The sequence below is a fragment of the Chinchilla lanigera genome, unplaced genomic scaffold (genome assembly GCF_000276665.1).
Source record: "Chinchilla lanigera isolate Chin_1 unplaced genomic scaffold, ChiLan1.0 scaffold00203, whole genome shotgun sequence".
Classification (NCBI taxonomy): Eukaryota; Metazoa; Chordata; class Mammalia; order Rodentia; family Chinchillidae; genus Chinchilla; species Chinchilla lanigera.
Window position 1 is genome coordinate 465,825 of NW_004955604.1, and position 12,153 is coordinate 477,977.

Sequence of the window (12,153 nt, forward strand, 5' to 3'; positions counted from 1 at the left end):
ACTCATCAGAAAAATCATGCAGTGCCTGAGGCTTTACACTGTAATGAGTCATTAAGTGGCTCAATCACCACCAGATTGCTCCAAGATGCAGAAGATTTGGGCTCAACTCCCAAAGTAAGAAACTCTGCTGCCAAAGTCTGTCGTTTCTCATGTAATGAAATACAGACCCCATCCAGCCTGTCTGCTTTCTGTCATAGCTCAGAAGTTTTCAAGTCCTAAGCCTTCCTCTGGCTTATCACCCAGTCCTTTAAAAACATTCATATGAGACTTTCATAATGTAGCAGCTGAATGCAGTTATCTCCTTCTGACTGTCACGGAAGTATCAGAACCCTAGTTAAAAACCTCAGTAAAATTCTCTTATATGTGTATCCTCTCTCAACTAGGAAGAATAATGACAACACTTTCTAGACACCAAATCAAAGGGGTACCGGAAATACGAGCTAAACAAACATGCTGAAAGTGAACTTTAGAATTTTATAAGAATTCCTAATTCAAGGAGGGCCATATGGGAAACTTTCTGTGTAAGGCTGCTCCATTTGGTACAATTAAAATTAATAGAAATAGGGGCTGGGGATTTAGCTCAGCGGAACAGTGCCTGCCTGGCAAGCGTGAGGTTGTGAGTTCGATTCCTGGTACTGGAAAACAACAACAACAACAAAACAAACAATCAAATTAATAGAAATTACTTTTATATTTGTCTGGAATTTTATGTACATATTCCCTTAGCAGTCTTCATGTACTATTATTACATTGTAGATCTTCTTTATAACTAGTCATTGTATAAATATATGATGCCTTTATTAGTTTTTAAGCTCTATATTTTGTACCATTCATACAAAAGTTTCCCTAATGTATTGCTTGTGTGTGTTGTGTGGTTCTGGACATGTAGATATATCTGCAGAGCTGTTTTGCATGTGTTCTTTGAGTGCATATGTAGTGCTGATATGTGTGTGTGTCTTTGTGAGTGTCCATCCATACACTTGTGTGTGCACTTGTACTTCTCACTCTCAGTCCCTGAAAACAGGAAATCACGTAGGATATTTGTTTTGCAAGAGAGAACTGATCCTCCAAAAAGGTTGTGTGAAAGATGAATATTTGATGAGACACTTAAGAACCATGTATGTTGCCAAAGTCCTTTACAGGATAAATGTGAAGAAGGGAGATGCTATCTGGAGGCTATAGGGAGACAACCAACAAAAGAAAATGAATGTGTGTTGTGACGGAAGCACACGCCACAGAGGGAAAAAGACAGGAAAGGGTGGGGTAAGAAAAGAGAGTGCGGGAATGAGAAAGGGAGAAGAAAAGAAGGAGGTATAGAGGGGAAGCTGGTGGGAAGAGAGATGGAGATGTGGGGGTGAAGCGTGAGCATGAGGAGGAAAAGGAGAATTAGAGTCAGAGTGAGAGATTAGGACAAAGAGGACGCAGGGAAAACCACAGAAGAGACAAAGGGAAAGTATGAGATGCAGAAAAGAGTGGTGACATACCTGGTGACAGAGGAAATGTGTGTGTGTGTGTGTGTGTATGCATGTCTCAAGGATGGAGAGAGATGGAGGGGGAAGTGAAATGGGAGGTGAGAGGGGGGAAGAGGAAAACAACAAGGGCAAAACACTGGCAGGTAAAGAGAAAAGTGAGCAAAAAGGACAAAGGAATTTAAAAAAATGAAACAGGGGCTGGGGATTTAGCTCAGTGGCACAGCACCTGCCTGGCAAGCGCAAGGTCGTGAGTTTGATTCCTGGTACTAGAAAAAAAAAAAAAAAAAAGAAACAATATTTGGAGGTGAAACAGGGAGAAGCCAAGGCAGAGGGCAACTGAAATCAGAAAGAGGATGGGAGAGGGAGGTGAAAGGAAAGGAGAAAGGAGGGAGGTGAAAGGAAAGCGAAGAGCAGGGAGGAGAAGCGTGGAGACCAGAGCAGGGAATCAGCATGGGCAGAGGGAGGGTCTAGAAACTGGGGAGGCAGAGAGAAGAGCAGCAGTGAACAGAGTGGGCATCAGAAGGTGCATCTAAGACAGAGAGGTCACAGAACCAGAGGAGGGCGGAGAAGAGAAAGATAAGAAGAGGAGAGAGTCTGGAGGTTCCTCAAAAAGCTAAGATTAGAAGTCCCATTTGACACAGCTATTCCCCTTCTGAGTATCTTCCCAGAAGAATTAAAAACATCATACCACAGCAATATTGGAGCACAATTTGTAATAGCTAAATCTTTTAAACAGTTCAAATGCCCATCACCTGAGGAATGGATAAAAAAATGTGGTATTTTAATGTAATGAAGTACTATTCAGCCACGACAAAGGATAAACGTGAGACTTTTGTAGGTAAATGGATGCAACTTGAGACCATATTCTTAAGTGAAATAAATCCGACTCATGTAGACATCGCATTGTCTCCCTGGTGTGAGAAGTTGAAAGAGTAAATAAGGTCTAAAATGTACAATAGGTATTGTGAAATGGGAAGAAATTGTTCAAAAGGAAAAAGGAGCTAGGATGGAAGAAAGGGTAAAGGAAGGAAGGGAAAAAGGAGAAAAAAATGCAAGTTAGTTATACTACTAGTGTCTCTTAGGTTGTAGAAAAGGAAGGTTTGTGCTAATATCAGTTGGAGAATTTTTATGTTCATATCTTGTATTCTGAGCAAGTACTTTAAAGATAACAACGTGCAATGTATTTGCTATTGTTATTCTTCTATTATTTTGTTATGAAATTTTGTTTTACTTTTCTCAGAAAATAAATTTTTTTTAAAAAAGAAGTAAGATCCAACAATGCTCTGCATACAAGAAATACATTTAATTCAAAAAGATTCATAGACTGAAAGTCAAATGATGGAAAACAATACTCCATGCAACAGGAACCGGGGAAAAAAGCAGGGTAGCTATTCTATTTGCAGACAAAGTGAATTTTAAGGCAACACTGATTAAGAAAGACAAAGAAATCACTACATCCTTATAAAGGGCACAATTTTTCATAGGTAAACCTTGGGAACAACCCAAATGCCCATCAGCTGAGAAATGGATAAAAAAAGATGTGCCCTTTATAAGGATGTAGTGATTTTTCCATACTTGGGACATTTTCTGCTATTACTTCTACAGATAATCTCCTTATGTCATTTGTGTTGACTCTTGCTGTTTGGTTGACACCTGTTAGTCTTACATTGTTTCTCCTCGCATCATCTTGCAATTGTTGAATTGTTATTTCCTGGTTCCTTGTTATTTTTAAGAGATTTTTCCTTTCACAATCATTAGCTGCAATGCTGTCTTCAAGATCTGAAAGTCTATCTTTGGCTTCATTCAAGCGGTTTTTCCAGGTTTCAATGGAAGTTTTGATTTCCTGGATATCTGTATGAATCTGTTTCATGCATTCTACTTCTTTCCTCTGTTGTTCATTTAATGTTCCCATCATTTTGCTATGCATGTCTTTTTTTTTATATATGTCCTCTTTAGATGTGTTGAGCAAGTCTTTCATTATTGTTGTCATTTCATTTTTTACCTGAGAGATTGTTTCCAATCTGATTTCTCCTATGGCCTGATGGAGTTGTTTCTTTGCTTCAGTTGTGATCATTTTAGAGATTTCAGATATGTGACTTCCAAGATCTCCTATGTTGATGTCTCCTGGACTTGTTCTGATTGGGGCAGCTTTCTGAGACTGCATTTTGCTCCTTTGTCTTGTCATTTGGGATGTTGGAGGTGAAATGGTGGGCCTCAGCCTTTCCAGGAAGCTCACCATAAGGTCTCTAGGGCTCCTAGATTTTTCTGGTTTTCAGGCTTACCCCATGACAGCAGCAGGAGGTGTGCTACCTGGTCTGGGGTTCCTAGGCAGTAGATGGAATTCACAGCTCAGCTCAGATCAGATCCCCAATGTCGACAGAGTGCTGGCCTTTGGGACCAAGGGCCCCAGGCCACTGATTGAGGATGCCCAGGCCTCCGGCTGACCCACAATGTCTGTGGAATGTGGGGTCCAGGTTTGGGTCTTAGGCAGGTGATGGGATGTACCTGTCACTTCAGGGCCTCAGGCACAACTCTCAATATCAGTGGGACTTGGAGCATCTATTGAGTTCCCCAGGTATATGACTGAGTGTGACAGGGGCCTTAGGCATGACCCACAATGTCTACAGAGCTCAGGGCGCCAGTCTGAGATTCCCAGGTGGCTGGCTGAGGGTGAGTAGCACTAATACCTGACCCACAGTAGCCAAGGGGGATGGGTTGCATCCAGGCAGCTGGCTGATGGTGCCCTGAACTCAGGCATGACTCACAATGTCCACAGAGCATGGGAGGTCAGTCCGACTTCCCCAGGTGGCTGGATGGTGGTGACTGGGACTGACGCATGACCCACAATAACCACAGGGCTTGGGACACCAGTCCAATTCCCCCCAGTGGTTGGCTAATGGCACCCTGAACTCAGGCGTGACTTGCAGTGTCCACAGAGGATGGGATGGAGTGCCAGTTCAAGTTTCCCCAGCAGCTGGCTAATCTGGTTTCTATCCTTCTATGTGATTGTTTTCTCTCTTCTGATTCCTTTGACCTTATTCTTATTCTTAATTATTATTATTATTAATACTTCCAGGAATCAAACTCAGGAACTTGTGCTTACAAGGCAGAGGCTTGTGCCGCTGAGCTGTATCTGCAGGCCTCCTTTGGATTTATTTTGTTCTTTCCTTATTTCTTCGGGAAGGAATTGAGAGTGTTCATATGAGAACTTGGGTTTCTGGTAACAAATATGCCTTGAGCAGTGCAGGTTCCTTCTGAATACCACTTTAAAATATTCTTATCACTCCTATTGATGTTTTATTAGATTAGAATTCACAGTTCTTTTTATTTTAGAAATCATATTGGGGTTTCTATTCTTTATCTATACATTTGATGTACATCTGTTATATTTCAATTGTAAGTTTATTTACATTATTATATTCTATCTGAACCTGAACTTATTTCATGGATTTGTAAGTAGATTAAAACAATCTGTTTTTATTACTGCCTACATGTTATAATTATTTTGCATTTACTATTTTCTGAATCTAGTCTTAAAATGCCACACTATTTTTCCTATGAATGTGTGTGACATGAAAATATAAAATCTGAGCACTGTAAGAGGTTTCATTTTTACACTTTTAATATACATCTATAATTTTTCTAATAAATGTTGAAATTAAATCCCTGACTTCTTTTGAAAAAAGTGTGGTTTTATTTTGTGCTTTCTCTCATCCTAATTTACATATAATCTTCAATTCTTCATAAATTTGGCATTTCATATTTTGCTATATTTATTTATATGTTAAGATTTATTACTTATACCCTCCCTTTCCTTATAGAATTATAATTGAGTAGAGTGACTAGTCTTGTATATTGTGCTCTGTTCTGTTACATTAAAGATCCTTGGGCTTTCCCTTTTGCATGTTGTGATAAGAATTTCAATTATTCTTTAGGATGTGACTTTAGTATTATACATGTATATGTAGGTATCCCTATCTACATCAAACCTATCTAGCTAGCTCTCTGCAAACTGTTGATTTTTCCCAGTTAGCATGTGAATGGGAATTTGAATGCTTCCAATACAGTGGTACTTTTTTGAGGCAATGTGGATACCCAGTGCTGTCTCTGAATTTCACCCATCTCAAGGGGACCTTCCAATTAGTTTGCAGAGAGTTGCACAATTGGCCTCTAATGGATTTTAATATCCACTGTGGCATGATATCCTCACTTTCACTGTTCCCTGGCATCCCCTGTACGTATCTTTTTATTTCTCTGATCAAAACACAGTTGATGGTGCAGTTTGGGAGACTGTGGTGTAGGAAACAAAGACTGTGAAACAAACAGCTTCTCACAGGTGCATAACATCTGGGGACCCACATGCTTTTCTGTCTCTTTCTCTCCTGGCACAAACCTCCACCTTCTCTGCTGCCTTCCTCTGTGACCCATGTGCCCAGGGAGGACAGAGAGTGACAGTCTCACCGCACACTCCTCCGCTCTTTGGAAATGCTTAACACAAAGGAGAAACTTTTAATTGTTTCTGGGAGTTTGACATCAAGAAGTTTCCAGAGATGCAGCAATGAAGAACGTACTGTCACTGTGTCACCGCGGAAGTGATCGTGTCACTCCGTGGGGAGGTGAGGCCACAGCATCCCCCGTGTTTATCTCTGTGTCTGACCTTCTCTCCCACACACGTCGTGGTCCGTGTGCCCGTCACCTTGAGGTCGCCATCCTGTCTGAGAGGCAGGCTCTGAAAGGGGAGCGGGAGCAGCGGGGCTGGAAAGCGCTCCCATCCCGAGACGAGGTCCTTCTGGGGGGAAAGACCCGCAGGGAAGCCACACAGGCGTGCGCAGGGCTCCTGAAGCGGGGGCAGATCTGAAGACACGGGCTTCGGGGACAGGATTCTGTGCTGACCGCTGATGCCTGCGGGCTTGTTCCAGCATAACCCTGGCTGCCACGAGCTCAGGAGCTGTGGGCACACAGTATTCTGATTGTTACCGTGTGCGGGACTCTAATCTGGAAATTAAAATGACATCACAGGTATCTTAGAGAAGTCACAGACATTTTCATGGCCTGTACCTTCCATCTTTCCACATAATTCTATGCACAGGTCACTGAACACCATGGGATAGCTTCCATCACTGAACGCTCCTCATAAAATGTGAAGGAGAATCAGAAAAAGCAAAATGCTCCTCTAACTTGGGTCCAATGTGCTTGATCATGTTTGCAATCACATGTGTACCAAAAATGTAGGTAGTATAAGACAATATTAGTATTTTTGATAATGTTGCGCAAATTTCCTCTTAATGATACACAAAAGCCACACTAATGCCTTCAGTCTTTGGAACAGGTTCATACTTATAAGGGTTTATTTGTTTAAAATTTTAATAATACTCTTTGTATATGCCTCCAATGTCCAATTTTCCTGCACATGATTAAGTGATGCTCATGTATATTTTACATTATGTGGTAGCTTAATCTGTTTCAAATTTCATAATTAGAATTTCACTTACTTTTTCTAAAAAACTGAATATAGCTGGGGATGTAGCTCATCAGTACAGTGCCTGCCTGGCAAGTGAGAGGCCCTGAGTTTAATTCCTGGTACAAAACCCATCCCCGCAAACTTTCAAAAATGTCCCCGCTTCAAAATCCCCAAAACATGAATATGATTTTTTCTAAAGAGGATTAAATTTGTTCTTCAAATATCTTGTCACTATTTTTTTTTCTTTTGTCTTTTTGAGACAATGTCTGGCTATGCAGTTTAGGCTGGCCTTGAACTCACTTTGTAGCCCAGGCTGGTCTCAAACTTGAAATGATCCTCTTGCCTCAGCCTCCAAGTGCTGGGATCACAGGCATGCACCACCATACCAGCTTCATCACTATTTTTATATCATATTCCAGGCATAGATCAAGCCTTAATATTTTCCAAAAATTTATGTCCTTTGTACTTTCAGCAAGAATTTATATGAAAGCTTCTGTTTCACTTGTAATATTTACCCATACTCAATAAACCCCATTTTTTTTTCTTCTTTTTTTGAGACAGGGTCTCTCTCTGCAGTTCAGTCTGGCCTTGAGCTCACTTTGTAGCCCAGGCTGGTTCGAATTCACAATGATCCTCCTGCCTCAGCTTCCTGAGTACTGGGATTACAGGTGTGTGCCACCATGCCTGACAATAAACCCCATTTGGATAATATAAATTACTCAGTGTGTGCATATTTGTTAAGATACATAAAACTTCATTCTTCATTTTACAACATATTTTTCAAAGAATAATACTTGGATAAAAGTTGAAGCACAATTCAAATTTAGAATGAAACATTCACAGTATTGAAGAACTACTTCAATTTTTATTTTTGGAGAACCAAACCAGTGAAATAGGGTAATATATTTTCCTATAGTAACTTCTGTAATGGTGTAAGGTAACATCTATGTTGTCACAATCAGGCTACTCTAGTTCAGATGGGAACTCTACAAATACTTAAGTGAGTCAGTAAAAGCTTTGTCATTCAATTGTCCTACAAACTAGTGGAAGAAAAATAGTAGTGGCTGTATCATACAGTTATGGGTATCACATTTGTTATTAATTATTTTTTAGAAATCTTTTATTTAAAGAGAAATAAAAATAACAATAAAACAGAGTATAAAAACAGGCTAATAGGAAAATAGCAATAATTAATACACTGGGTATTGTTGTCTTCATAGTAGTTACTCAGAGTGCAACATATAGGTGTGAAATATTGTTCAAACAATATTAGACCAAACCTTTCTTTTCAATGAACTGAAGGAAGCTAGCTGTATTATTACCTTAACTATCTTGTGCGTATATGTTTTTTCTTTTCTCTTTCTTCCTTTCCCCTTTACTGCATCAGTTTCCCTTTTCTGTTGAATAGTTTCTTTTCAATTCACAATATCTATTGTACATTTTGTACATTATTTACTATTTCAGTTTCTGATATCAGGGAGACAATATAATATTTACACATGTGAACCTGATTTATTTCACTTATGAGTATGGTCTCAAATTGCATCCATTACCTATAAAAATCTCAAGTTTATCCTTCTTTACGGCTGTGTAGTACTATATTATATTAAAACCCCCCCACCTTTTTATTCATTCATCGGTTGATGGGCATTTGTGTTGTTTTGAAGATCTGGCTATCACAAATTGTGCTGCTGTAAGCATGGGTGCACATATATCACTGTGATATGATGCTTTAAATTCTTCTGGGAAGATACCCAGAAGAGGAATAGCTCGGTCGAATGGGACTGCTACTCCTGGTTTTTAAAGGAATCTCCACACTGATTTCCACAGTGGCTGTAACAGTCTGCACTCCCACCAATAGTGGAGAAGTGTTCCTTTTCTGCCACAGCCCCGTCAGCATTAGTTATTGGTTGATTTTTTAATGCTAGCCATTCTTTCGGAAGTAAGATGGAATCTCAGTGTTGTTTTAATTTGCATCTCTTAAATGACCAATCATGTTGAACATTTTTTCATGTATTTATTTGACATTTGTATTCCTTCCTCTGAAAAGTTTGAATTCACCTTGGATGTCCATTTTCAGATTGAGTCTTTGAAATTGGGGGGACTCATTTTTTTGAATTTTTATATGTTCTAGACATAACTCCATGTCTAAGGGACTACTGGGTATAATTTTTTCCAACTCTGAGGGATGTCTGTTCACTGTGTGATTCCTTTTGGTGTGCAAAAGATTTTTAATAAGATGAGATCCCATTTGTTGAGTCCTAATTATTAAATTAATTATTAATATGTAAATCCTGGGTGAGAGTTGTCCAAACGTGTGCAATTTGCAAAGGAACCACAGATTTTTCTAATATTAAAGAAAAAACTCTGAACAAGAAATAATAAGAAAATGAGAATTTTTAATTTTCATTTTCTGTTAAAAACAGTATAGAACTCATGCGTCCACTACTTCTGAATGCAAATACAGCATAGAAGACAACAGAATGGCTTCCACACAGGTAAGTATTGAAATGCTATTCCTGGTCCAGATAGTCGTTGGAACCATGGGTGATTTCTGTCTTTTAGATCAGTATTTGTTCCTTTATGTCAGTGGATGCAAATCAAGGTCCACAGATTGGATTCTCGGGCACCTGACGTGGCCAACACCCTGGTCGTTCTCTCCAGAGCAATCCCAGAGTCATAGCAGCTTTGGGGGCAAAAGACTTCCTCAACGACCTTGGATGCAAACTCGTTTTCTATGTTCGCAGGGTGGGCAGGGGTGTCTCTATGGGCAGCACCTGCCTGCGAAGTGTCTTCCAGGCCCTCACGCTCAGCTCCAGGAGCTCCAGGTGGGCAGAGTTTAAAGTGAGAGCTCCCAACTATATAAGCACCTTCACTGCCCTCTGCTGGCCACTGACATAATACTGAATCTCGCTTTTCCTGTGCAAGTGACTGCTAAGTGGAAAAAGGAAAACAGCTCAAATAAAATAGACTTCGGATCCTGCTCTGCTCCGGGTTACAAGACGGTCCTGAAATCCGTAAGTGTGGCTTTGTTCTCCCTCAGCGACGCTCTCTGTGTCGGGCTCATGCTCTGCGCCAGCGGCTCCATGGTTTCCACCCTACACGGGCACAAGCGGCAGGTCAGACACCTGCGTGAGACCAACGTGTCCTGCCCATCCTCACCTGCAACCAGAGCCACCCACGGAGTCCTCGTCCTGGCGTGCGTGTATGTAAAGTTTCACAGCATATCCCGCATCGTGCGAGCATGCATGGCTGTTTTTCATAATCCCAGCGCCTTCTTGCTAACTTCTGCTGCCTTAGTGAATATCAGGTTCCCAGCTGCCTGCCCCTTGCTTCTCACGAGCTGGAAACACAGTGCATCCACATTAACCTGTGCCTCTCGCGGAAAGAACAGAGTCACCTAAACTCACACTGTCTGGTTTCCATTCTCCTGAGTCAATGATACACTCAGACCCCACCAGAGGACTCCAGAACGCAGGGGCCGGGGCCTGACTGTCCGCTGTGCGCTCTGGATACCTCCTTCCCGCCTTGACAACGTCACGCGCCCGTCAGCCTATCTGCTTGCTGCATCACCTCGGATATTTCCGTCCTTGACAGACTCAGGTCTCCTCTGGTTGGTGCTCGGTCCTTTACAAACTCCCAGCACGATGTGACTTTACACTCCAGTTGCGGGGTGTCAACATTGCCTTCTGTTCCACGTTTCAGAACTAGTTTGAAGTTCTTAGTCAAATTCTCCTAGATATGCATCATGTCTCAACTTGGAGACATACTGAGAACACGTTCTAGTGATCAAGTCAGAGGAGAACTTGAACCTGAGCCACACAATGACGTTGAATTAGAACTTTTAAGCTTTGCAAGAAAAATGCTAGGAGAGGCTATTGGGGAGTCTCCCTGTGAGTCTCTCCCGCTCCTCCACTGGGGGATGTGAGGTCTTCCGTGCAGTGCGTCCCCGGCTTCCCTGTATGACTGCTGCTCCATTTCCACAGTCTACCCAAGCACACTGCCCTTGCGAGATGTTGCTTTAAGTGACCTGAGCCCCATGAGAGCTCTGTCCCTGCTCTTTGTGTTTTAGGCACACTACAGCCTGTATCCTTTATATTGTAGGTATGAAATTTAAAACAACATAATAGAGTGTGCAACTTAATTAGTGGAAATTACACTCATATAAGTAAGGAATTTTGTTTAAGCACCCAATTGCAGGTTTTCTGCACTGCTGATAAATTTTAAATCTTCATTACAAAATGACATTGTGTGATGTTCTTAGTGTGTTTAGGATTACATTTTAAGCTTGGAGATTTGCATACTTTATTCAAGGAATGAAAGGCACAAGATTGTATCAGTCTAGCATGTGTGTATTTTTGTGGATATGTGTTTGCATGAGCACATGTTTGTGCATATGTAAGTGTTGCCATGGATGCAATCGTGTGTGTATGTAGGTCAGTGTCCACGTATACATGTGCTGTGCACTTGAGTTCTTCAGCTTCAGGTCCTGAAAACAGGGATGTTGCATGGAGAATCTCACATATTTCGTTCTGAAGAGCTCTTCAACTGTGCAAATATATATATGGGAACTTTGTATATATTTGAAATTTCATCCCCTAAATGTCTTTGGTAATAAAAGGATTATCTAGTAATGAAGTTTTAAAAATATGTATCTTTGAAAAATCCTCTTTCAAGCAAAAAGATGCATAATAGATGGAGGTCAACACAGGGAGACAACCAAAAAGAGAAAGAGAGGGTGAGTCATGTGGGAACCCACACAGAAGGCATGGTGAGAGAGACAGAGAGAGGAGTGGTGAATAAGAGAGATGGGGATGGGGTAAAAGCAGGCCAGGACACAGAGTGGGTGAAAAAGACTTGGGGATTTGAGGAAATCCGGAAAAACACTCTGGAATTTGACATGGAAGCACCAGGTAGAGATAAGTAGAAAAAATGGGAGTCAGAGAGAGGAAGAAGAAAGAAAAGTACCCAAGGAAAGGAACAGAACACAAAAGATAATAAATTACAGCATGTGAGAGGCAAAACAGATAACACATGCATTAAAAAAGAGGTGTGTGTGTGTGTGTGTGTGTGTGTGTGTGTGTGTGTGTGAGACTCAGATGGAGGAAGAGAAAGGGGAGGACAGAGAGGGAAACAGAATAAACACCAATAAAGCAAGAGAAATGAAAGGAAAAAAATAAAAAATCACAAAAAAGCAAAATTTAGGAGTAAAAAATGATT

The 12,153-nt window shown here is 40.9% G+C and overlaps 1 protein-coding gene across 1 annotated transcript in view; it reads left to right on the plus strand.

The window, feature by feature from the left end:
- The first annotated feature begins 6,030 nt into the window (after positions 1 to 6,030).
- The window catches only part of LOC102019555, a 41,061-nt gene continuing 34,938 nt past the window's right edge, over positions 6,031 to 12,153 (plus strand). Inside the window, exons 1-5 of the mRNA XM_005414874.2 lie at positions 6,031 to 6,255; positions 9,360 to 9,431; positions 9,598 to 9,761; positions 9,977 to 10,132; positions 10,385 to 10,546. Coding sequence (XP_005414931.2) covers positions 6,031 to 6,255; positions 9,360 to 9,431; positions 9,598 to 9,761; positions 9,977 to 10,132; positions 10,385 to 10,546 — 779 coding nt within the window. The remainder of the gene's footprint in view (positions 6,256 to 9,359; positions 9,432 to 9,597; positions 9,762 to 9,976; positions 10,133 to 10,384; positions 10,547 to 12,153) is intronic.